General features: G+C 44.9%; 3 protein-coding genes across 6 annotated transcripts in view; 2 read left to right on the forward strand and 1 right to left on the reverse strand.

Annotated features, from left to right (window-relative positions):
• Window positions 1-9,059, forward strand: part of LOC309519265 (acyl-coenzyme A synthetase ACSM3, mitochondrial-like) — a 19,132-nt gene extending 10,073 nt beyond the window's left edge. For 3 of the 4 annotated variants that reach the window (XM_082200095.1, XM_082200093.1, XM_082200094.1), the window contains exons 8-14: window positions 215-338; window positions 1,680-1,760; window positions 2,182-2,283; window positions 3,962-4,089; window positions 4,177-4,276; window positions 5,335-5,454; window positions 6,853-7,134. In XM_082200095.1, coding sequence (XP_082056221.1) covers window positions 215-338; window positions 1,680-1,760; window positions 2,182-2,283; window positions 3,962-4,089; window positions 4,177-4,276; window positions 5,335-5,454; window positions 6,853-7,008 — 811 coding nt within the window. In that variant the 3' untranslated portion in view covers window positions 7,009-7,134. Of the gene's footprint in view, window positions 1-214; window positions 339-1,679; window positions 1,761-2,181; window positions 2,284-3,961; window positions 4,090-4,176; window positions 4,277-5,334; window positions 5,455-6,852; window positions 7,135-7,157 lie in introns of those variants that run through there. The other variant, XM_082200096.1, reaches the window with a different exon arrangement.
• Window positions 8,500-17,520, reverse strand: ERI2 (ERI1 exoribonuclease family member 2). The gene is made up of 9 exons (XM_082200088.1): window positions 17,176-17,520; window positions 16,417-16,487; window positions 16,252-16,335; window positions 14,268-14,395; window positions 13,931-14,075; window positions 13,385-13,485; window positions 11,921-12,002; window positions 10,911-10,999; window positions 8,500-10,738 (listed from the first exon to the last, which is right to left on the reverse strand). Exons 1-9 carry the CDS (start codon window positions 17,196-17,198, stop codon window positions 9,452-9,454), a joined length of 2,010 nt encoding a protein of 669 aa, XP_082056214.1. The 5' UTR covers window positions 17,199-17,520; the 3' UTR covers window positions 8,500-9,451.
• Window positions 17,521-17,596: 76 nt separating this feature from the next.
• The window catches only part of REXO5 (RNA exonuclease 5), a 35,176-nt gene continuing 27,672 nt past the window's right edge, over window positions 17,597-25,100 (forward strand). Inside the window, exons 1-4 of the mRNA XM_082200078.1 lie at window positions 17,597-17,692; window positions 20,271-20,459; window positions 21,422-21,543; window positions 24,345-24,471. Coding sequence (XP_082056204.1) covers window positions 17,612-17,692; window positions 20,271-20,459; window positions 21,422-21,543; window positions 24,345-24,471 — 519 coding nt within the window. The 5' untranslated portion in view covers window positions 17,597-17,611. The remainder of the gene's footprint in view (window positions 17,693-20,270; window positions 20,460-21,421; window positions 21,544-24,344; window positions 24,472-25,100) is intronic.

Genomic DNA, 25,100 nt, shown 5'->3' on the forward strand with positions numbered 1-25,100 from the left:
ACCTAGAAAGCTTCCCCCTATAAACCATTTATATTTTCATAGCTTAGCTGTGTAAATAAATGTTTCCTGAATCTCCAACCATTCAGCTTTATTAGAAGAAACGCTTCTGTCTGTCCATGTTCTCCAAACCATGCTTAATTGTATAACCTCTTGATTATTAACCCTTTTGAAATCTAAACATTTCTGTCTCTTCCCTTCCCCCATTTATCCAAAGTTATAAATTCCACAGCCTGAAGCATTGCGTGAGCGCAGGGGAACCCATGAACCCAGAAATCATGGAGCAATGGAAAACAAAAACAGGACTGGATATCTACGAAGGCTATGGGCAGACAGAGACGGTAACGCTGGGCAGTTTTTAAAGTGCAGGGTGTTCTTTCTGCTTTCAGAAGGTTCATGAAGCTGCAATGGATGTCCATATTCTGCTACAGAAAAAGCAAAAAGAAGTTACTTACATGCCACCCCCGAGTGGTGCAAAATTTCAGGGGGTTTCAGGCACTTCACCCTGGGTTTGTGTTTCCTTTTGGGAATCTATTTGTTTGTTTATATATTAAATTTATATACCACTCTTCATCACAAGATCTCAGGGCAGTTCACAGAATGAGGCACAGCGGAGACTGCAGTGTCTTTATCATAAATGGTTTATTTACACATATATACAACCTGAGCCTACGATGGAGGGGTTCACAGCATTAATACTCCAAGAGGGTCTTGCTTCTCCCAAAGCTGCAGTTCTGGATCCAGACAGACATCAGCCATGACTCTGATGCTCTCTCCCTCTCTCCTAACTTTACCAGGCTGTAACATCTATTTTCCAGGTCACATTCCAGCCAACTCCAAACCCTGGTTTTTGTTCTTCTAATTAACTCTGAGCAGAAGGAGGGGCCCCATCCACTTGCTGTCTGGCTCATTGCCTTCCTAATGGCCCATCACCCCAGGCGATTTCCTGGTTAGGAAAGTAATCTGGCTTATATTTGAACACTTGCCTTGATTAAATTCTAACACCTACCAGACCCAGGAATTTAGGGTGTCTAGAACCCATAAACTCACAACAGTATAAAATACAAAGGCTTAATGTACCTGGTAACAGGGCTGCAACATTTAAACATTGATTTAATTAGTGTAACCAACCAATGAATTGTCTTGACAGCATGCAACCGGATTAGTTACATGAACCTAAGATGCTGCCTTATGCAGAGTCAGAGCACTGAGGCTAGCTCAGTACTGTCTGCACTGACTGGCAGCAGCCCTCCAGGATTTCAGGCAAGGGTCTCTCCCAGCCCCAACTGAGGATGTCAGGAACTGAACCTGAGAACTACTTGCTAAGTAGACACCGTACCGTGACGCCATGTGACTTCTCCAGTGCTTTTAGAATGCCACTTTTTCTACCTTCTCACTGACATGTCACCTAGCATTTCTGTGCCCAAAGGAGCCACCTCCTAGGGGCCAAGAGCCCTTCAGCCCCCAATAAAATATTTGAGGGGGCCACCCCCCACAAAGTTGATGGACATTGCCATTCAAATGGCATGCGTGTGCCGCTTCTAGTGATCAGTTATGCAGGGCAGGGCCTACCTAGGTCTCCCCAATATTTTATTCAAGTTGGTACCCTTCTCTGTGCCTCTGCCCCCCCCCACCTACCGAAATCTCATCAGCCACGCTTTGCTTTTCACTACTTGAAACAGGTGCTGGTTTGTGGAACTTTCAAGGGGATGAAAATTAAGCCGGGCTCTATGGGGAAGCCTTCCCCGGCCTATGACACTCAGGTACAGTATGCAGTGCTGGTTTTAGGAGTTTTTATCTGGGGGGCCGGGGGGGAAGAACCTAAGGACTAGAGGTCACAAAGTTGGCTACCCCTAGCTTAAGCAGCTGGTCTTTAACTGGTGGGGTTGGGATTCATGTGCAAGGCACAAGGCAGCCTAAAGTGGACCATACTGGGGTGCCTCACTTCAAGTTGGTCCATCTGGTTTAGTATTGTCTACATTGGCAGCAGCTTTCCAGGGTTTCAGACATCATCTTTCACCAACCCCAACTCCAAGATGCCAGGGATTGAACTTGAGACCTTCTGGATGTGAAGCAGGTGCTGTACCAGTGAAGATATGGCCCTCCACTGTTCCAACACTCCACCCCCGAGTCCAACTTTGTAATGGAGCCTATGACTTTTGACTATTTTCTCTTTGTTTTTAGATAATAGATGAAAACTGCAATATGTTGCCTCCTGGGAAAGAAGGAGATATTGCTATCCGAATAAAACCGACACGGCCATTTTGTCTTTTCACTCGATACACGGTAAGGATGCAATCTGCACGGCTAAGAAAGAACTAGAAGCTGTTAAGTTATTTACTCGGAATTGGATCCAGTTTTCAGAATGCCAGGAATTAAGAGTGGCATCTTGCCCTTCCAGCTACAGACGTAAAGCTGGACAAGATGATCCAGTGGCAGAAACTCGGAAGCTATTGCGGGGGCTGAAGTAGCTTGGTAGACATTTGAGGGGCTCAGAACGAGAGTCGGAGAGCAAGGAAGACCAGGCGTCTTGTCTTGTAGGACCATTGACCGAGCAGAAAGGAACACAGCACTGAAAGTTTGAGCGAAGGCATGCCCAGGAAAACCTTACTGGGCGAGGCAAAGGTTAAATGGTGCTCCCCCACCCAACAAATTCCATGCACAGACACTGGCCAGCCAGAATTATAGGGCTGTACGTTGCACTCAGGGCTGACCAACTGAAATGAATGATCCTAAGTTAGTCAATTCTATTACTTTCAACGTGCTTACTCCGAGTAGGACTAGCATTGGGTACACACCTTCCCATTGTAAGCATGAAACAACTTGGGGTGGAATGGAGCAGTAATTACCACTCTTAATTTTGTGTTATGTGTTGCCCCATGGCAGCCATGGTACTTTCTTCAATATCTACCCTGCTGGTCCAGAAAGGTTGGTTACCCGTGTTTAACTCTGGATTTAGTGCAATGTGCAAGCACAACATGCCTTCTCTTCTGGTGTTCTTAAAATGTTCACCTTTAACCCAAGGGCTGAATACTTACCTGCTCCCACAAATGGTATAATTTATATATGGCACTTGTGTTATCTCAGTATTATTAACTCAAGTCTTATGGCATGATAGGGTAGAAGGGTGTGGCAAATAGCATTGATACAGCAGGAGGAAATGAATAAAAATAATACAGCCGTACCTTGGAAGTCGAGCGGAATCCATTCTGGAAGTCCGTTCGGCTTCCAGAATGTTTGGAAACCAAAGTGTGGCATCTGATTGGCTGCAGGAAGCTCCTGCAGCCAATTGGAAGCCATGGAATCTCCGTCGGACATTCAGCTTCCAAAAATAGTTTGCAAACTGGAACACTCACTTCCAGGTTTGTGGCGTTCAGGAGCCAAAACATGAGAACTAAGCTGCTCAAAAATCAAGGTACGACTGTAGTGGTGATATAGATATAATAGAATCATAGAGTTGGAAGGACCCCAAGGAATCATCAAGTCCAACCCCCTGCAATGCAGGAATCTCAGCTAAAGCATCCATGGCAGATGGCCACTCAACCTCTGCTTAAGAACCCCCCAAGGAAGGAAGAGTCCACAACCTCCTGATGGAGATATCCCATATTTTTCGCTCTATAAGACGCACCAGACCACAAGACGCACCTAGTTTTTGGAGGAGGAAAACAAGAAAAAAAATATTCTGAATCTCAGAAGCCAGAACAGCAAGAGGGATCGCTGCGCAGTGAAAGCAGCAATCCCTCTTTCTGTTCTGGCTTCTGGGATAGCTGCGCAGCCTGCATTCGCTCCATAAGACGCACACACATTTCCCCTTACTTTTTAGGAGGGAAAAAGTGAGTCTTATAGAGCAAAAAATACGGTAGTATACATAAACATACACACACATACACACACTCAGCTTTGTCTAAATTTGCAAGCAGGAGCATGCTTGTGCTTTTTATAAGTACCTATTCACCTCTCCCAGGATGATCCAGAAAGAACGAATTCAACTGTACGCGGGGACTTCTACATCACCGGGGACAGAGGAATGCAAGATGAAGATGGCTACTTCTGGTTCGTAGGAAGAGCCGACGATGTCATCAATTCTGCTGGGTAACGCACCTCCTATGTGGTGCTAAGCGTTTTCTGCAGACCAAGTATCAGAAGGTCCCTTTCAAAGCCTTCTCTTTTGTTTCCAAGATACCGCATTGGACCATTCGAAGTGGAAAGTGCATTGATAGAACACCCGGCGGTCGTAGAATCCGCTGTTGTTAGCAGCCCAGATTCCATCAGAGGGGAGGTAAAAAGAGTCGAGTTGTATTACAGTATGGAATGTTTTTAAACAGAGGAAACAGTTTGCTGGCTGTTTTGAATGGGTGAAGGTCAGAATGCATGAAGCATCTTCGATAACAACAACAACAACAACAAGTTTATTACTTATATTATATACTAATAATAATTTTATTACTTATTACATTTAGCTGGGTTGCCCCAGCCACTCTGAGCAGCTTACAACACATATAAAACCATTATAAAACATCAAACACTAAAAACTGCCTTCTGATGTCTTCTAAAAGTCAGATAGTTGTTTATTTCCTTGACATCTTAAGGGAGGGCATTCCAAAGGGCAGACGCCACTGCCAAGAAACCCCTCTGCCTGGTTCCCTGGAACCTCACTTCTCACAGTGAGGGAACTACCAGAAGGCCCTCAGAACTGGGTTTCAGTGTCCAGGCTGAATGATGGCGGTGGAGATGCTCCTTCAGGTATACAGGGCTTTAAAGTTTAGGGCTTTAAAGGTCAGCACCAATACTTTGAATGGTACTCGGAAACATACCAGGAGCCAGTGCAGGTCCTTTAGGTTTGTAATTTCTGGTTTTTAAACTGTCATATAATTGAAATGTGATTTTTTTATGGTTCGCATTTGTTGTAAGCAAAAAGACGACTCTGAAAAGACAAGATCCCGCTGGTGTTTACGTGTTCTTTTTTGAATTTGAAAGCCTATGAACTCCACAAGGAATTCATGTTCCAGAACACAACGGTCCATGCTGATTTGAACACCTTATGCTGGGATGTACAAACAGCAATCCCCAGAGCCACTTAAATTGGCACGCTTAGCTTTAAGCTCTCACAGTAAAATGGCTTAAGAGATTTGTGGCTGTACAGTCCATTTCTTCAGCTGCCTGTTAATAAAAGGTGGTGCAGCCACAGGACACAAAACACACCCACCCACACACACCCGAGTGTACCATTCTTTGGGTTGGTCGTGGACCGTTGGAAATGATCCATTGTTATAATCTGCGTAAAGAATATTTTGCTAAGTCTTCATGATCTTTTATCAAACATATTTATGTGTTAAGGTTGTGAAAGCCTTTGTTGTTTTGGCACCCGACTATGTTTCCCGCGACCCAGAAGCACTGATTAAGGAGCTACAGGATCACGTCAAAAAAGTCACTGCCCCTTACAAGTATCCTAGAAAGGTAAGCTATGATCTAGCTTCCTTTAGATCCCTGCACTGGCTTCCAAACTCTGCCCAGTTCCTGCACAGGCTTCATGTCCTTGCCTTCAATATTCTCCTTGGCTATGTCCCTGCACCTGCCAGCTTTTATATCCTTCCTTTGGGCTCATTCAGCTCTACCACCCTGAGCTTCGTGGATGTGTCCTTTTCTCTAAAATGACCCCACCCTTGGTATCTCCTTATGCCTGCAACTTCTACCCAGAATGCTTCTGTAAGTCCACCTCCCCTTCAAATCAATCCTCAAAACTCATCTTGTCCACACAATGGAACAAACCCTTCATCAAATATCTATATCTAAACTGAAGTGCCTGAAACTGAAAAACACATCCATCTCTTATTTACTCCTGTCTTCATTGCCCTCCCTCTCCTCTAGTATTTCCCTTGTGCCTTAGCAGACTGTGAGTCCCTTGGGGCAAGGCTCTGTCAAACCTTTGGAAAAATGCCATAGTCAGTCTCTGAAGCTGTGTACACAGCATGCATTTAAAGCCTGCAGCTTCCTTCAGTGAATCCTAGGAACCACAGTTCACCCCTTACAAAGCTACAGCACCCTTAAACTACAGATCCCTGGACTCAGGGGCAGTGGTAGTTTGCTTTAAATATTTGGTGTGTGTGTGCAGCCTGAGAGAGGAATGAGAAGATACCTTGCAGGGAGCTATCCTGCACACCTGAACCCAACAGCATTGCCCTCACATCAGCTGGTGAACTGCTTTAATGTTTGTGCGGTTTTTAATTGTGTTATAATGTCCTGTTTTAATTGTATCATAATTGTTGTAAGACACTTTGGCATTTTTCAAGGAAACTGTGGTATACAAATATTTTTTTATGAATAAACGTGAAGGATAGTTGTTGGGTGCTTCAGAAACACTTTGCAGCCACTGCCCAGCAGCTAAGCCCCTATCTTACCTGCCCCACATTTGGCATCAGGTGTAGGGCGGTGTCAAGGCAGGAGTTGGGGCAGGTCAGCAATAACTCACAAAGTTAACTCTTCATTCAAAGAAGCAAACAGCACAGGCCTCGTGATCATGGCAACCCTTCCCAGCAGGTCTTGCCCCAATGAAGCAGTTGCAAGAACTGAAGGTCCCCACCTTCCCACTGCTCTGTAAGACTCCTCCCCAGCAACCTGAGGCTGCTTCACCTTACCACCCTTTGCTGTGCCCGCTTCATGCCTCTTCGTGTTCTGGGAGACCAAGGGGAGGGGAGCTGGTCACAGCTGAAAGGGGAGACTCCCTGGCTTCTTCAGCGGCCTGCCTCATTGCTGCCTCTTGGTCCCTCTCCTTTCCTGTCTCTGCTTCTGCCTCTGAGTCTGCACTGCTCTCTGCCACAGCCTCTTCCTTCTCACTAAACCCTGTTGCCTCTTCAGCTGCCGACGGCTCCTCCTCCCAGTCTGTTCCCTCTTCCCCTCATCCTCGTCCTACCACCAATCCCCTGGGCTCTGAGCTGTCCTCTCTTGAGGGTTCCCCAGCTGGTGCCTCTCACCATTCCTCAGCATCCAGCCAGTCCACAACAGGCAGTGTAGCTCACAGGCTGGAAGATCCTCCATCCCTGAAATAGGGGTAAGTAGAGCCCTACTGTTTGCCTTCCACAAATAGACTCCATATTAAAAAAACGGCTTCGTATGTTTTGCCCCCTCTTTGGCTCACTGTAATTCCTTCTCTTGTCCAACAGGTGGAGTTTGTGCCACATCTGCCAAAGACAGTCAGTGGGAAAATCAGAAGAAACGAATTGCGCAAGGCAGAGTGGGGGAAAGCTTAGATTTAGCTGTTTACTTCCACAGTGCCTGTTCTGAGTTTTATATTGATTCCTTATGTTGCAAGATCTTGCCATGCCAGCCTCTGTATTTAAATCCCAATGCTGCAGCTGTCACACACACACTGCAAAAAATCCCCCAACCCTCACATACTCCCTTGGAGAGTTTGAGGTATATTACAAGCAGTGCAGGATCACACATTTGGGGAATATCAGTGGTTGAGCATCTCCCTCCACCCATTTATATAAAATCCAAAAAGCATCTTGCAAGGTTGAGCAAAGCAAAGTGTAACTCTCATTCCAGATGCTGAGTCGCATGCAGAAAAGAACACAGTGTACTCTGGAGAAAATGCCAACACAAAGTTGATTCCAAAGCTCAGAAGCTTAAAAAATCACCACGAATCTGCAGGGAGCTACAAGAACAAGCTAGACATGTAATCAAGCATGTTAGCCAGTTCCTTTCCCCGCTCCCCTGTAGAGACAGAATGGAAGGGTCTTGATCTGTTCAGATCTCCTGTTGACCCAACAGCTTCCAACACACAGGACGATGGAAGTATCCACACCCAGGCCACCGAAAAAATCAGGGGAGTAAAAGTTATTGCAATGGGGCCATAGTTGTCTCAAAGCAAGTGAACTGTCTGGGATTATAAATAAGGACCTTCACAGCACTGTTGACACATGCTCATTTCAACATTCCACATGGTTACTGGCAGCAAGCTTCTTTGGGCACCCCTGCTAGAAAGCCCTTCTAGAGACACAACCTGGCCGCAACCTAAATAAGTCCAGTCTCTATTGTGCATCAGGGTGATATAAACTACAAGGGATCCGGTGGTCACCATGCAAGAGTAGCATCCCCACCAAAGCTCCCACCAACGATGTACTATGCTGAATGATGCCGGCATCATTGAAGCAGGAGAAAAGGCTTTTAATCCAGCTGGACACAATCCAGCCAATATTAAATTCTTTTAAATCCCATTTAGTTCAATGGGAGAATTCAATACACACTGAACGTCAGTGGGGCCTGAAGCGTGTGATAGTGACTGATCATGCCAGGAATATTTTTCGTTTCTGCAACAACCGGAGGCCCACATCTGTGCTTAAATATCCTCTCCCCCATCCGTGTGTAAGCAAGCTCCTAGGATTATAGTTAAGAACAACTGAGCAGACTTTTAAGTATTAATATTTCTGCATATGTAACTTCCCTACAGTGCTTAAAGAGCTATCAAAATCAAAAAGCTATCAACAGGCAAAATCCAAACTGTTAAAACAGAAAATCGTTTTTATTTCATATTTTATTTCACTTAATTCAGATAATAAAAAATGGTTAGCTAAAAAATTCCAGCCCGGATCAATATGGATTATCTTCTGGGACACTGAAAGCATTATAGGCACAGTATTTCACAATATTGGCAACCATTTTCAAGCCAATGCCAAGTTTCTCATGCATTCGAGAAGTCACGGAACTCCCCTGCCATGCTATGCAACAACTTCATTCCATTTAATGTGCTGAGCTTGCTTAATTTGTTGTAGAACTTCTACCTCTTTACTTTCTGATTGATGTGGGTTTATGTTAGCTCCTGTCTTTGATTTAAACTTCTGACTTTTTCCACAGGCTGCGTACCAGCCTCAAATATGGTGGTAATGCCCCAAAGTAAACAAAACATGTTTTGGCAGAAATAGAGCATTAAGATAAGAAAAGTGCTTCACTTTTACTGTGGAATTTAAGCTGCTATACTGGAAGGAAGTCAACCTCCAGAATTCCAGGCCATACTTTTACTGTACTTCACTAATAAAGAATAAGTATGTATATAAAACTTAAAACCATGATACCTTCTTTATGCACTATTTCTTTTAAAAAGCAAGTGTTCAAAAGCCTGTGCTACTGATTCTCATGGAGCATGCATGTGTTTGCAGTTATCTAGTAATGGAGACATAATCTGTGATAAACCTAAAATAGAGAAAAAGCAGGATAACTTTCAAAGGCAAGACCAACTACTGATCCTCATTTGGTTTATCCTCAGCAATACTGTCAAAATCCTTTCAGGGATGCCCATCCTTTTACTTTTCACTTTAGAAGCTTATAGACAGCCCATTTGCAGCACGATTTGGAAGAATATTCTAAGATGGGGAAACAAAGCTAATAGCCTCTTACATTTGTGATGGTGTAAGACATTTTTCTCCATGAAGGAGGACGTTAAGGAGGTAGTTCTTGGCTAGGTTCGCATAGAAGGTCGGAGAACGAGGGTCTTTTTTTCAGAATTTCCTGATGAACTGAAACTGCGTCCAGGACCTGGCAGCCCCAGAGCGCTGGAGGTAGGGAGTGTGAGCTTCTCCTTTTGAAGAGTATGCTCCCATATGAAATAACCGCAGCCCTTTCTATTCCCCACCTGCTTTCCAACTGGGCAGCTATAGAATGCTTTGCCATGATTCGGACCACCATTCGAAACATTTAGCCTTCTGGCCCTTCGACCGCATCTGCACAAAGGAGGGGTCACTCTCCCAGTCTCGGCAGCCTTTAAAGGCTGGTTTAGGTTGACTGAGGAGTTTAAGACGCCGGAAGGGACGCGGTAGGAACCGAGCCTCCTGACTAACTGGGAGGTACTAGGCGTTGCGCCTTTGTCTTCATAAACTATAAAGGGTGGTTTCTTTGCTGGAGGAACTGATTTTGGACTGGAAGGCTTCCTTTTGTGTGCTTCAGATGACAATCTGAAAGGGGTTCCATTTGGCACATCAATGGAAGCAGCACTTGCTTTTGCAGTGGGAAGCTTAAACGCAGAAGTATCCGAGAACTTATTTGGGGCTATGCTAATGTTATAAATCGTAGTGCTGGGGCTTTGGTACACAACAGACTTGGGGAGTTCCAGATTCAGAGCAGCATCCGCAACACTTTTAGATCCCAAGTTCATCGTGTGCGACTCATTCAGATCCATCTTCTCTTCAACGGTTAATGAACTCTTAAGGTTCGGGTCATCCTCCTGCTGCGAACACCCCAAACTTTCATCATCTTGCGATGCTGGTATTAAAGCCACATCCTCCCAGTTGGCCAGCGCTGATAAACAATCTGGAGTGGTACTTATGTCTATATCTGAAATATTGACGGAGGAAAGAGTGGTTGAGACTAAAACCAGTCCTAGATTATGTACTGAAGAATTAGAAATTGGGTGTCTGTTATTTAGCCCATTCTGGATGCCCAAAGAGTTATGCGAAGGCTGAAAAGAGCCAAGAGGGGAATTGAGCCTTTCAATCAAGCAGCTTTGGACACTACTATATCCATCAGTCTTTGGGTCATCTCTCGACAGAACGTGGGCGTTTCTATGCAGATGAACAGGACTGAACTCTTGCTGTTGGTTTTCCTTGTTGTTTCTAATTCCTGTGGTAACTCCAGCATTTTTGCTCTCATCCAGACATGACATCCCTGCACCATCATTGCTTCCCAAAGGACTTCCTTCAGTAGGTTTCGGAGACAAAAACCTGGCAATGGAATTCTTCGCAGGAGGTGCCTAAAGAATCCATAAACAAATAAGATATTGTGGGAACCGCAGGAAAGAGGTGTCAACAGCCAAGTGAGAAAATGTGCCTCGGAATCCTCCAGGAAGAAGATCAAGTTCAAAGTCGTTTCAACAAACTCTTACTGTCTTCTTGGCACATATGTCAAGAAGAAAAGCCACTGACCTTATCCAAAGATTTAGTGATTTTCATCACACACCCATCGCAGATCATCTTCCATGCAAGGCGGGCAGTATTCCGGGAATCATCCAGCCCTTGGGAAAAAGAGAGATGGTGCTGTTGTTGACCAAGTCAGGCAAGTTAACTATTCTGTACTCACACAACCATTTCTCACTGCTTAACAAAAGAACCTGTAGGGATACAGCTATGCACAAAGCACCCTTGTATAAGAAGACCCTAGTATAAGATTTGGTGATTTAAATATGGCAGGTAGTAAGTCCAGGGAGAATTGAGTTCCACTCCCTGCGTGGTCCTGAAGTGCACTAAGTGACTTTGAGTCACTCTGCCTCCCAGTCCGGTCCACCCCACCCCACCGGGTTGCTGCAAGGATAAAAACAGAAGGAGGTAGGGAACAGTAGGTACTGTCCTGAACTTTGTGTGTGTGTGTGTATTTCATTAATTTTTACAATAACAAAAATCACATAAAAATAACCATACTATGTCTACAATCCATAACAACTTCCAAACATGGGATTTCTAAAATCCCTTGACTTCCCTCCACTCCCCTTCTTGGCTCTTTTGTTTTACATTTGTTCCTGCACATCCATAATATCTTAAATTCACAATAATTTCCAATTTTATACATTATTCATCATATTACAAGTGTTTTTTCAAAATCCTGCTAAGGTATGATATTGTACACAATTCTTTGGAGATATGCAATAAATGTTTTTCACTTTTTCAAATTATTGTCCTGAACTTTTTTCAAATTATTTAATAAATTGTCCTGAGCTATTTGAAAGAAGGGTGAAACAAAAGTAGAATAAAACTCATTTAAAAGGATAAGAAAAACCAGCATTCTTGGTTTTAGAGCATGTTATTATTGAACAGTTTGGGTTATATTCCATGGAGTTTGTCTCAGTTTAGGCAGAGCTTGGAACAAGCCTAAGAACTTGCTACTGATAACTAGAAATATTTCCATACATACACACATACACACTTAAAAACTCACTCACCAGAATGCTCCCGTCCTGCAAATATGATCCCCACATCCTGCAAAGCACCGTTTAGCCCGCGTGGCTTCCGACAGTAGAAGAGCTAAGAGGAAATAAAGGTAAAGACATTAGCTGCTGTGCTCTGCTCAGCTCAAATCATGCCGGGTGCTCATAGGCACAGCACAAAATTTAGTTCTTCATATACGCCTCTCTTTAGCACTGGTGTGGGAAGCCTGTGGCCCTCTAAACATTGCTGAACTACACCTCCCATAATCCCTGACTATTGGCCATGCTCGCTGGGGCTGATGGAAGTTAGGAGTTCCACAACATTTAGAGGGCCAAAGGTTCTTTGCTTTAGCAAGTCAAAGAACTGAAAACACTCCCATCAGTGCTCTGATTACTAAATATTCAGGAGCAATCATAAAATGAATCTGTATTAAGTGATATCTATCATTTTTAAAATAATGAATATACTACATTTATAAATGCAATAAGCGTATAGACACTTAAAAACTTTAAGATAAGCTACCGCAGATAGATGACCCAGAGTCACCCATGGAGCAGAGTTTGGGATTTTCTTAACAAACTAGTTTGGGTCAGGGGATGGCTTATTGTTGTACATTGTTTAAAATGTTTGTTTTCCTTCTGGGATTGTACCCTCAAGTGTGTTTTATAAGCTGGTCTCCGACCGTAATAAATTATCTATCTATCTATCTATCTATCTATCTATCTATCTAATATACTACATAGATCATATCCTTCCTCCAAAAAAATAAATAAATCACTGTCCCATCTTACAGGGCTGTCTACCATGAAAAGCCCTATGACAAGGAATAGGAGACCAAAGGAGATAGGCAATGATGACCTCAGGTGACCTCAGACTGTTCCCCCCCCCTCCCTGCACACAGTGACTGCACTATGGAAGGCAGCCTGGTGACTTGTTATGCTTTTCAGGCATCTGGTTGGCTGCTGGGAATGGAAGGCTGGACAACATGGGCCACTGTTCTGATCACAGCTCCTCCTGTGTTCTTATTGCAACCTTATTAAATTATTTTATCCCCCCCCCCAATGTATTTCTTTACTTTACTTACTTAAAGGCGGGATATGGATAATATAATAAATAAATAAATAAATAAATAATACAGGCAGGACCAGAGCTGGATCATATACCTAGGAGGGCTATGTAAACATGTGATTTTTATGTCACCAGCGAAGGAAAACACTTAATGAATAAAAGAAAAGAAGAGAGATGGAAAGGAGTAAAACAGATGGGAGGTTTGAACTAACATGACAGTATTATAAGCAATGTAGAAATTCAGCAAAAGTTTATTTCATCTGGCCAATGATCTAGCTTGCGGAGATGCAGATAGGCTGCCAGTTACACCATGACCACGGCAATCCAAACAATAAGCAGCTCTCAGCTAGCAAAATTGGCCATTTCCGCATTCCTTTCATGAATATTACACACACACTGTCTGATCTCACCTTGTAAGTTGCCCGGAGATCAATCCAGGAGTTTAAAACATCTGGTTTTCTCAGCTGCTTTCTTTTACACTCGTATTGCAAACACACACCCAGGTCCCAGTCTGTAGAACAAACAAACTGTCATAAACCTTTCATGTTTTATGCTTTGTTAATTGTTTCTAGCTTTCTTCCGTGTGGAATAGTAACTGTGTCTTATCAGACAGCCATTCCTCACCGGGCTAGAAACATGAGGAATTAAAGTAGGAAAAGATACCTAGGGACTAAGTCCGCTCTATGGTGTGATCGTGAAATGCACACATAACTGCTGAGGAGTACGCAATCCACAACTGTGCATTGCACCTCCCAACTCAGAGTTTTGTGTGTATTTTATCCAAGGAAAACCTCATTTTTCTTTTGCTTTCTTAAACCAGTTTCTAGCACATGTTGCAAATATAGCCTTGAAAGATTTTTAAAAAGGAAGTGGAAAAGCAAAGTCAAGAGGGTCAAATCACTTCAAACCACTTTCAGTGTAAGAAATCAGATTTTTAAAAAGGTACTATGAATTACCTGACCATGTAACAAAAGCACATAATTTCCCTTCCGAAGAATGACCTGAACTGAAAACAATGTTTTTTTCCTTCTGCATTTTTTGAATCCATTTAGAAAACTGAGACAGGCATATATGAAGAGGGACGCCTTCATCAACTTGGTTCTTAATAGAAGAGAACAAGATACATTTAGTATTTTTGACAGTATCCAAGTGTTGCTTTACACTCAGCCTTAACACAATTCATTGTCAGGCATAGTGAAACAGGGTCAACAACACCTCAATGGTTTCAAATCCAACTGGAAACTATGAGCTTAGCTTGCAAATTGACTGCAACATGAAACAATAAAATTGTACCTGCTTTATGCCAGTTAGCTCAGTGCAAAATTCAGAGAGAATGGGATGTTCCTGAGGCTGCACGTACATGTGGAATTCAGATTCAATCTCTCCATTCAAGGTGTTTAATAGAACTGCTGGAAATTCAACTAAAGAAAGTACATTTTCATTCCAAATCAGGTTTATTTTAAAGAAATAGCATTCTTAAAAATGCAGTTTTACAGATGGAGTTGAAGAGTGCTGGGTCAAAGGTTTAAGGCACCCGCCCCCCAGTCATAAAATACATTGGGTCAGTTATATTTCCTTACCCTAATCTACCTCACAGGGTTGTTGTGAGTATAAAAGGGAGAGGGGATTATATAAATCTTTCTAAGATCCTTTGAGAGAGGAAGAGATAAAAATGCAATTAATTGCAACCGTGCCCCAGGTTTAAACAAGCTAAACATTTCAGCATGTTTTAATACCACTGAAAAAATCAATTCACATTTTTTAAGACAAGCTCATCTATTTGCTCCTAGGAATGCTTATAAGCCAAGATGTTTTGATCAATTGATCAATCAATCAATCAATCAATCAATCCCTAAGCTACTGCGTTTTGGCTAGTTTAAGAAGGGTGAGTTTTCTTAACAGAATGACAACCACCGAAATCACAGATTGGACTTTGACAAACTTAACTAGATTGATCTGTCCTGGAGCGAGAGGTGAGTGGGGTTTTGTTTTTGTATCTTCTTCTCTTTTTTGTAATTTTTATATATTGGAATTCAATAAAAATATGTTTATTTTTTTAAAAACACACACACAGCATGGTAGTGTTTGGTACCATTTAAATTCCACTTGTTGGACAAAAATACATCGTCCTTTTCTCATTTGGACCTTCCTAGTGGAATCCCACAAGGTTCCATCTTGTTCCCTCTCCTTTTCAAAGTGTGTATTAAATCCTTGGATGAGGAATCGTCAATACACTGAAGACATCTTCTCCTAAGCTCCATGCTCTTGGTTCTTTAGTAACCCCAATCCAATAAACTCTAACTTATAAGCAAAGAGTTTAACCAATCACAAGCTGCCTTGTACTCTCAAGAAAGTGCTGTGCATTCAACTGGGGTGCATGGGTCACATTTCCCAGTACTATAGGGTTTGGGGAAGCCAGAGCATAGGTCATGCTGAATCCTTCATGTTCAAAGAAGTCTCACTAATAAAGCTTTGAATTGTGGCCAATAGCAGCAATGGCCAGAGACTTCTTTGCATGAGCTGCTACATCTAAGGCAGTGGTTTTCAACCAGTGTTGTATAGCACCCTGGGGTGCCTTGAACGATGGTCAGGGGTGCCGTGGGCAACACTGGCCTCTGTCCCTCTTTCCTTCCCTCCCTCTTCTGATGCCCTCTTAACGTCTCTGACTCCCAAAATGCTTGCACACCTGTTTGTTGCAGCACAGCCCTGGCTACAGGCTCCCCAGGTAAATGGTACCTCTGGAGCTGGCCAGGGGGTACTTCCCATGCCCCTATGGGGCAGTGTGAGGAGACACCTCTCTTTGGGGTGGGGGGGGCAGCTCAGAGACCAGGGGTGGCAGCAGCAGCTATCTGAAGGACTCCCAAGGCGAGGAGAGGGGAGAGGAGGCTGAGGGAACATTCCACAAGGGAGGGTGTTTGAAAAAGGTGAAAGGCTGCCAGCTCTGCAAGGGGTGACATAACTGGGCTCCTGAGCCCTACAACAGTGCCACAGAAAGGATGTAGTTGGTTAAGGGAGCCATAGACTCAAAAAGGTTGAAAACTTCTGATAGTAAGAGGTGTGCCCCAAATACCAGGGGCTGTTATGTTCCAGCACCCACCTCCAGTCATTCATGTAACTTAAGTATCAAAATATGAATACTTTACATGTAGAGTTTGGGATAGGTAGGTTGGGAATTATACACAAATAAACTGCAAGAGCAATGTTTTGATAGCTCCATTATTAATTTACCGATCACACAGAAGCAGTTCTCCAACAATATTACTAAATCTCCACTTACTGATTTCTTGAGTGTAACATTTTCTGCCTTCTTTCCAGCACGTAGACTCAAAATCAATAATTATTAAGTAGTCAAACAATTGCCCTACAAAATCAAGTGAGGATTGCGTTATTTGTGAGAGTATAGACAGTAATTTTTGCTTTGCAATTCAGACACAGTACTCACTTAGTTTGGGTTTGCCATGATTCTGGCCACCGGGCGATGTTTTAGAAATTCTTCTAATAATGCCAAGCTGCCTACAAAAATAAAAATTCAAACACATACTGAAAGAATTAATCTCTCAATAGCAGAACAATATTTTGGGGGGTAACCAAGTGATCGAGATTCAGGCCCGAGGCTCCCAAATTCCTTGAGAAAAAGTGGAGAACAGTTGGGACAACTGGTAATGAAATGCAAGCAGCCCAACCTGTAACCTATTTACACGAAGCTCAATAAACGGGATAAAATGGGAGAGAACGGGCAAAATGGGGGCTTGTTGCAGACATCTGGCAGCATCTTTTCTTCTCACCAGCTCCCTCCACCCCCTTATTTTAAACATCCAAACTTTCCCAAGGGAAAAGAAACCCACAAGGCTTGTTAACCAGGGTGGTGCAGTGGTTAGAGCACCAGACTAGGGCCTGAGAGAGCGGGGTTCGAATCCTCACTCAGCCACGGAGCTCCCTGGGTGACCTTGGCCCAGTTACTGCCTCTGAACCTAACCAACCTCACAGGGTTGTTGGGTGGATTAAATGAATAAGGGGGGGGGCACGTGCGCTACCTAGAGCTCCTTGGATAAAAAGGCAGTGTATAAATGAATGAATGAATGAATGAAATAAATAAATAAATAAATAAATAAATAAATAATCAATCAATCAATCAATAAATCCGAGAGCCCACTAGGGAAATGGAGGAAAAGAAGGATGCAGCCCCTGTTGTAGGCCTCACCTGGCCAACTTCTTCGTCGCCATGGCTACGGCCTCCCACCCCCATCCCCCAACGCTCCACGTTCCTCACTCCTCTCCGTTTCCGGCCTCCGTTTTGAACAGCCCGCGGATCCCGCCTCTTATCGATGCCGTCGACAAATCGGCTACTAGGGCCTGGTCCTTCTGACTTCCGGGGAGCTCTCCTTTCTTCCTTGGAGTTCCCGCTCGCGACTTCTCCAACAGCCTATACGGCGCTCCGAGAGAGCGGGTGTGGTGGGTGAGCTGCCTAGGCCGAAGGAAGCGATTGCCGATCGAAAGCTTTTCCTCGATTGGGAGCTCCGCTCTGCACCCCGCGAAGGCAAACGAAGGCAGAAGGTGAGCGTCTCTCCTGCTTAAACGACCGCCGTTCTTTGAATGGCGTTTCTGTGTCCCCGGGGGGGGGGACGGGAGAAGCGGCTATGCGGGGTTTGCCTTCAGAGGGCAGCAGGAGGAGGAGGAATCCCGCCCCCCCCTCCACGGATAAACGCACATGGCTGCAGGTCTCCCAGCGGTCTACTCTGAGTAGTGCTAACATTGGCTCTATAACCTGCAGTCTTGAGTCTCCTCTCCATTATTGCACACGCTGTGGGTGTCCCTGCACCTGCTCCATGCTATTTAGGCTGCCATGCACACCATATGCTTAATCCTGGGAGCTGTAGTTTGTTATGGGTGCTTGGAATTGCAGACTACGGTTCCCAGGATTTGGGGAGGGGGAATCTGTTTTAATTGTATGGTGTGTATTACAGCCTTTTCACGACACAACATTTATTTCCTCCCTTTATTATTATTATTATCATGCATGTCATACCCTCGCAACATATCACCGATGAAAGTAGGGACCTCCCGTTCCATAATGATCATTTTACTATTTATACCCCACACATCTTACTGGGTTGCCCCAGCCACTCTGGGCAGCCTTCAATACATATAACAACATTTTAAAAAATACCACTTCCCTATACAGGATTGCCTTCAGATGGCTCGGGGGTTGGATAACTATACCCTCCAACATTTCTCGAATGAAAATAGGGACATCCTACCATACCCTCCAATATTTCTCTAATGAAAATAGGGACATCCTAGGGAAAAGTGGGGACGCGGGTGGCGCTGTGGGTAAAAGCCTCAGCGCCTAGGGCTTGCCGATCGAAAGGTCGGCGGTTCGAATCCCCGCGGCGGGGTGCGCTCCCGTTGTTCGGTCCCAGCGCCTGCCAACCTAGCAGTTCGAAAGCACCCCTGGGTGCAAGTAGATAAATAGGGACCGCTTACTAGCGGGAAGGTAAACGGCGTTCCGTGTGCGGCTCTGGCTCGCCAGAGCAGCGATGTCACGCTGGCCACGTGACCCGGAAGTGTCTCCGGACAGCGTTGGCCCCCGGCCTCTTGAGTGAGATGGGCGCACAACCCCAGAGTCTGTCAAGACTGGCCCGTACGGGCAGGGGTACCTTTACCTTTACCTTTAGGGAAAAGTGGGACATTCCAGGATCAAATCAGAAACCAGGATGGCTTCTCTAAACCAGGGACGTCCCTGGAAAATAGAGACACTTAGAGGGTCTGGCATGTTGCTATGTGCTTGGCTTCACCAGAAGTATGTTTGTTCCATAATGGCTTCCCCTTCAGTTGTGGATTGGATCTAGAATAACATGACAATCCTAACCATGTCTACTCAGAAGTGTGCCCTGTTGAAGTCAATGGGGTTTCCTCCCAGGTAAGTGTGAGTATAGTTGCAGCCTAGGTAAACGGAGCTTTTGTCCTGTTGAAATCATTAATACAGATTAATTATGATTTACTTTTAAGTACCATTGTTAATTTGAGTGTTCTCAAAGGGGAGGGCCTGCTACAGCAGTGTAGGGTGCTTCCATTTCTAGGACACCCCATTTCATTGCCCCCTATTGAAGGCAATGGAGAAGTAGAGGACACCGAACTCTCCACTGCTTTCAGTGTGGTATAGGTTGCAATCATTGGCGCACCTCCTAGAGCGTAAGCCCCATTAAGTTCAGCAGGACTTCTGAGTGCACAAACGTAAAACATAGAACAAACGTATTCTGCTTTGTGACTATAAATAGCTTAGCTGGTTAGAACCTTTGTGTAAATGCTCCCAGTTATTATTATTTATTAAATTTGAATACGGCCCTCCATGCATAGATCTCAAGGCAGCTCACAACACAAAAATACAAGATAAGAAAACACACATATAAAACAAGAGAACGAAAACAAAACAGCAGCCCCTACTCCCTCCCACAACACAGTTGCAACATGCTGAAACCCATTTCAAATGTGGTAGAACATTGCCCTGGTTTCCTCCCAAAACACACAAACTTGTAAAGAAGAAAGATGTCTTTATTCAGACGGCTAGCAGTACAGGCTCAGCAGCTAACACAGGACTCAGGAGTTCAAGAGCAGGGCAAGAAGTTCAGAACCAGACAGAAGCAGCAAAGATGTCACAACAAGTTTCCCCACCCATCCCACTGAGCTTTTAAAGCTGAGAGGTGGTGTGTTCACTCAGGAGACTCTCTTGCCTTGCGGGGATGTTGAGATTGCGAGTGTGCTCTTTGGTGGGGTAGATGGGTCTGCTTCCATCTGTGAAGGCAGCTCCTGAGTAGATGACAAGCACCTTCCTGATCAGTTGCCACTTCCTGTCAGCCACAACCCCTTTGACAGATCAAAACCCTATCTGGTGGTTGCCAAACAGCCCTCCAGATGTTTTGGGACTACAACTCCCATCATCCCTGGATAAAAGAACCAGTGGTCGGGGATGATGGGAATTGTAGTCCCAAAACATCTGGAGGGCCGAGTTTGGCCACCACTGCTATGCAACCTCCACTGAGGCTTTCTGCTCCACATGTGGGTCGGAGGGGAGAGCTCCCATCCCTGCTTCCTCTTCCAAAGCAACTGTAGTTGAGTGAAAAGAGGAGATTTGCCTGCCTCCAGCCCAGGTTCCCACAATCCACCCCACCACGCCATTTCCTCCTCTTCTGTCTGTGCCTGCCAAGGGATGCCAAATCGTGTTGTGGGGTTCGTTATATTTTGTTCAACTTAAATCTGTTTCCAGCTATTTTATTTCTTGATTCTTCTTTTTGGCAGACACAACACACATACACACCCCAAGAAAAAAACCCCAACCCCATACTGATGGACAAAATGGATACAGCAACCCATGTCATGAAAAAGAAACGGCCCTGTGAAGATAATGAAAAGACAGAGAAGGTTACAAAGAGAAGGAAGGTTGATGAAAGCGATGTTTGCCAAAACCAGCAGAAAGCTAAAAGCGATGTAAGTGTTCCTGCTATTGCAGGAGATCTGCTATCAGTTCTGTGGATGAGCCCCTCAGTCTCCAATCTCAGCAGAAAGTAACGTTGTGTACTAGAGTAGACCCATTGGAAATAATGACCCTACGTTAGTCACACCTATTAACTTCAGTGGGTTAACTGAATAGGACTAGCGCTGGATACAATCCAGTGCTTTTTTACCAGCTTTGACTGTTGACCTGGCTACAGCCATTTCTGGACCAGAGTAGCCTGACCACAGTTTTCGGGGTGCTGGTCACCTCCATATTGGATTACTACAATGCCCTCTTTGCAGGGCTTCCCCTGAAGTTGTCCCGGACACTGCAGCTAGTACAAAATGCAGCAGCCTGAATGCTCACTGGGCCAAAATCCAGGAGAGCTCTTGCAAAAGGCCAGGCTTGATCAAAAGTGGCCATCATATTAAGACACATCACCTCCAGGCCATGTTTGTGTGAAGCCAGTGTGCTCCTCCCTGAATTCTGCAAAATTAAACTCAAGCTTCTGGCCCTCATGAAATCAAGACAAGATTGAAAGCACTTTGTGGGTCAAGTTTTAAAATCTTATAAACCGAAAGGTAGGAAAGCAGGCAGCCAAGTTCTCCCACCATTTCTAACCCTGCAAGGTCGTTTTTGAGAGGATGACTCATGTGTTTTTTCACAGTCAGGGTTGTTAACTTCCCAGCGGAGGATTTTTGCAAATGGCACGTCCAACTGCAGTCGCTTGGCATTTGCTGTGTTTATGTAAATAGCTTCCAAGTGATGTCAAGTTATGCATAATCAAAATACTGTATGCTCACTCTGTCTTCCCTGCTCGCTCATTTATTTTCTCTGTGCCCTTTTTGTAAGAGACGAGTCGTCCCCTTCTGGAATCCATTCAGTGGCAGCTCAGACACTTCAACGCTTTCTGTCTCTGTAAACAATCCTGAGCCGGTTCTCTCGTTCTTTTCAGGAGAAGCAGCCCCGCTTGTCTGCCAAAGTGTTTGGAGAAGACTCTGAAATCAGCTACGACCAACTGTACAGATTCCTCAAGTATTCAGCTTTGGGGAAGCGCCACGATGCAGCTCATCCCAGGTACTCACTTGTCCCCTTCCAGGTGTTGATGGGCTCCCAACTCCCACTGAGGTTGAGAACTGGAGTCCAGCAACATGCTGGAGGACTGAAGGCTGCCCATCCCTGCTCTATGTTCAGTCTAGGAGTCCATCCTACATGCTCCAACAGGAATAGATCTCACTAAAAGCCATCACCTAATGCCGTTCTCATGTGCTCTGATGAGCTGTCAGCCATGCACCTTTGACGCTTCCATTAGCCTGTGTCAAGTTTCTGGTACTGACATAGATCACATCAGCACCATGCATTTAAAACACATGTTTTCTTCCTCCAAAGAATCATGGGAACTGTAGTTTGCTCCTCGCAGAACTGCAATTGCCAGCATACACAGTTCCCAGGGATCTTTGAGGAAAATACAGTGATACCTCAGGTCACATACGCTTCAGGTTACATATGCTTCAGGTTACAGACTCCGCTAACCCAGAAATAGTGCTTCAGGTTAAGAACTTTGCTTCAGGATAAGAACAGATATTGTGCTCCGGTGGCGCAGCAGCAGCAGGAGGCCCCATTAGCTAAAGTGGTGCTTCAGGTTAAGAACAGTTTCAGGTTAAGAACGGACCTCCAGAACGAATTAAGTACTTAACCCGAGGTACCACTGTAATGTATTTTCATTGCGTATTGTGGATGTGAATTTAGTTCAGGGAAGGCTTCATTTCAGATCCCCTCCTGGCTACATCAGAACCCTGCAGGATCAGGCCCATCTAGTCCAGTAGGAATATTGATTTCCTTTGTTTTGTTGAACAGATGGATTGATTTGCTTGATTTATTACAGTTTCATTCAAGAATCCCAAAGAGGATTACAAACAATAAATAATAAGAACATGAACATAATAAATGCAGCATAAATTATATCAGATAATTAATGGCCTTGTGGTGAAAGTAGCAAAATTTCTAAGAGATGCCACATCACTGTAAGACTCAAGAGGCACTTTTTAACCTTAGTTTTATCTTAAAGCCTCTCCTTCTATGAACAGATGCCAATTTTACGCTTTGACTTAAATACTTCTGCATCCTGTGCATTCCAGTAAGTGAGATTGATGGAGAACATCACAAATGCAGCGTGAATCATCTAGAACAACTAACAAATCATCAGTGAAACAATTGCAGTCTATAAAACACTGTTAACAAAGCAGCAACTAAAAAATAAGCTGGACGCCACAATTAAAGCAAAAGTCGTGTTATGCGATCAACAAATCAGTACAGCATTTGTAAACTAGGAAGCAGCAGACAAACACCAGGCCTCAGACTGCTTTTCCAAGTTCCTTGCCTTTCAAAAGCAGCTTTGCCATGCACTGTTGGGAGGGTATATTGTGAGGGGTGTGGTCAGGAGAGAGTCCTGGGGGCCTGGTAGAGATACCTGGGGGCCGCATTCAGCACTTGAGATTCCTCAGCAGTGCTGCAGGCCTTCGCTGCTCTGAATGAATATTCTCCTTCCTCCTTAACCATGCTCAAGAGGGGCAAAGCATGCAGAAAGTTCCTGGTTCAGTTCTTGGCATTGCCTTAAAAAAAGGGGGGGAGACTCACACAGCAGGTGATAGGAAGATTTCTTTGACTGAGAACTGGAGAACTTGTGGCAATCAAAGTACAGTGGTGCCTCGCAAGACGAAAAGAATCCGTTCTGTGATTCTCTTCGTCTAGCGGTTTTTTCATCTTGCGAAGCAAGCCCATTGACAGATTAGCGGATTAGCGCTACTAGCGGCTTTTAGCGGCTTAACAGCTTATCGGATCAGCTGATAAGCGGCTTAGCGGCTTAGAAAAAGGGCGGGACAAAGGGAAAAAAACCCGCAGGAACTCGCAAGACATTTTCATCTTGCGAAGAAAGCCCATAGGAGATTCGTTTTGCGAAGCACCTCCAAAACGGAAAACTCTTTCGTCTAGCGAGTTTTCCGTCTTGCGAGGCATTCGTCTTGCAGGGCACCACCGTAACGGGCGTGGGACTAAAGAGGCATAAAGAGCATTTACAGTCCGGCGCCCGGACACTGAGGTCCAGCGCCGAGAGCCTTCTGGTGGCTCCCTCGCTGCAAAAAGCCAAGTTACAGGGAACCAGGCAGAGGGCCTTCTCGGTAGTGGCACCCACCCTGTAGAACGCCCTCTCACCAGATGTCAAAGAGAAAAATAACTACCAAACTTTTAGAAGACATCTGAAGGCAGCCCTGTTTAGGGAAGCTTTTAATGTTTAATAGGTTATTGTATTTTAGTGTTTTGTTGGAAGCCGCCCAGAGTGGCTGGGGAAACCCAGCCAGATGGGTGGGGTATAAATTATTATTATTATTATTATTATTATTATTATTATTATTATTTGTTATCATCTTTCTGTGTCCCAGCGCTGCATCAACAACATTGACCAGGACTGGAAACCAGGTCCTTGTCCCTAAAATACCCAGGACCAAGGAACCTTCCTTATACTGAAACAGAACGCAAGAAGGGCCACTGGGGTCAGGCCCTTCTGCCCATCTAGTCCAGTCTCCTGTTGTCACATTGGCCAACCAGATGCCTATGGGAAGCCCACAAGTAGACCACGATCACAGGACGACTGGTCTAGCAAGCTCAGTATTGTCTACACTGACTCTCCAGGGTTTCAGACAGGACCTAGAGATGCCTGGGGATTTGAACCCGGGACCTTCTGCATGCAGAGCAGATGCTCTGCCACTGAGCTACAGACCTTGCCCCCCGATTCCCGTGCTTTCTCACCACCCACCCAGAGAAAGGCGGGAGGCTCACCGGAGTGGTAATGGCTTTCCCTCTCCCCCTGCTTTGTGGTGCAGCTGGTGCCGTGTTCATCACCGGAAGCGTCTGGCTGGCATAGTGGTGGTGGTCCTGCGGGACGTCGGTCAGCTCCACTTCGACCGCTTCTACCTGCAGTTCAAGCATCTCCGAAGGATATTCAGACATGTAAGTTCGCCAGCCGTAATCCTTGAGGCATCTGGGGAAGGTCCTGTAATCGGGACAGAGCTCCTATAATCAGTTCCAGAGGGCAGCAAACTAGGGGTGGCAAACCTCAGTTCTGTGGGCCAAGTGTGTCCCCCCCCCCCACCTTGACCTTTCTGTTTGGCTCCTGGACATGCCCCTTATCAGCTTTGCTTTGTACCCTCTTTGGACTGTTTTTGCCTGTCTGGAATGAATCCTTTTACAGTGGTACCTCAGGTTACATATGCTTCAGGTCACATATGCTTCAGGTTACAGACTCTGCTTACCCAGAAATAGTGCTTCAGGTTAAGAACTTTGCTTCAGGATGAGGACAGAAATCATGCTCCGGCGGCGTGGCAGCAGCAGGAGGCCCCATTAGCTAAAGTGGTGCTTCAGGTTAAGAACAGTTTCAGGTTAAGTACGGACCTCCAGAACGAATTAAGTACTTAACCCGAGGTACCACTGTATCTCCATCCGTCCATATTGCACACACAGATAGAGGATAGAGAGGGGGGTGCATATGTTTCAGTTTGTGTGAAATTCGCATCCATTGCACCACCCACTTTTCCCTCTGGCTCTGCCCCCTCAACCCCCCAGAAGTCAGTTGAGAAGGG

The sequence above is a fragment of the Podarcis vaucheri genome (assembly GCF_965113315.1).
Source record: "Podarcis vaucheri genome assembly, chromosome: 14".
NCBI classification, from domain to species: domain Eukaryota; kingdom Metazoa; phylum Chordata; class Lepidosauria; order Squamata; family Lacertidae; genus Podarcis; species Podarcis vaucheri.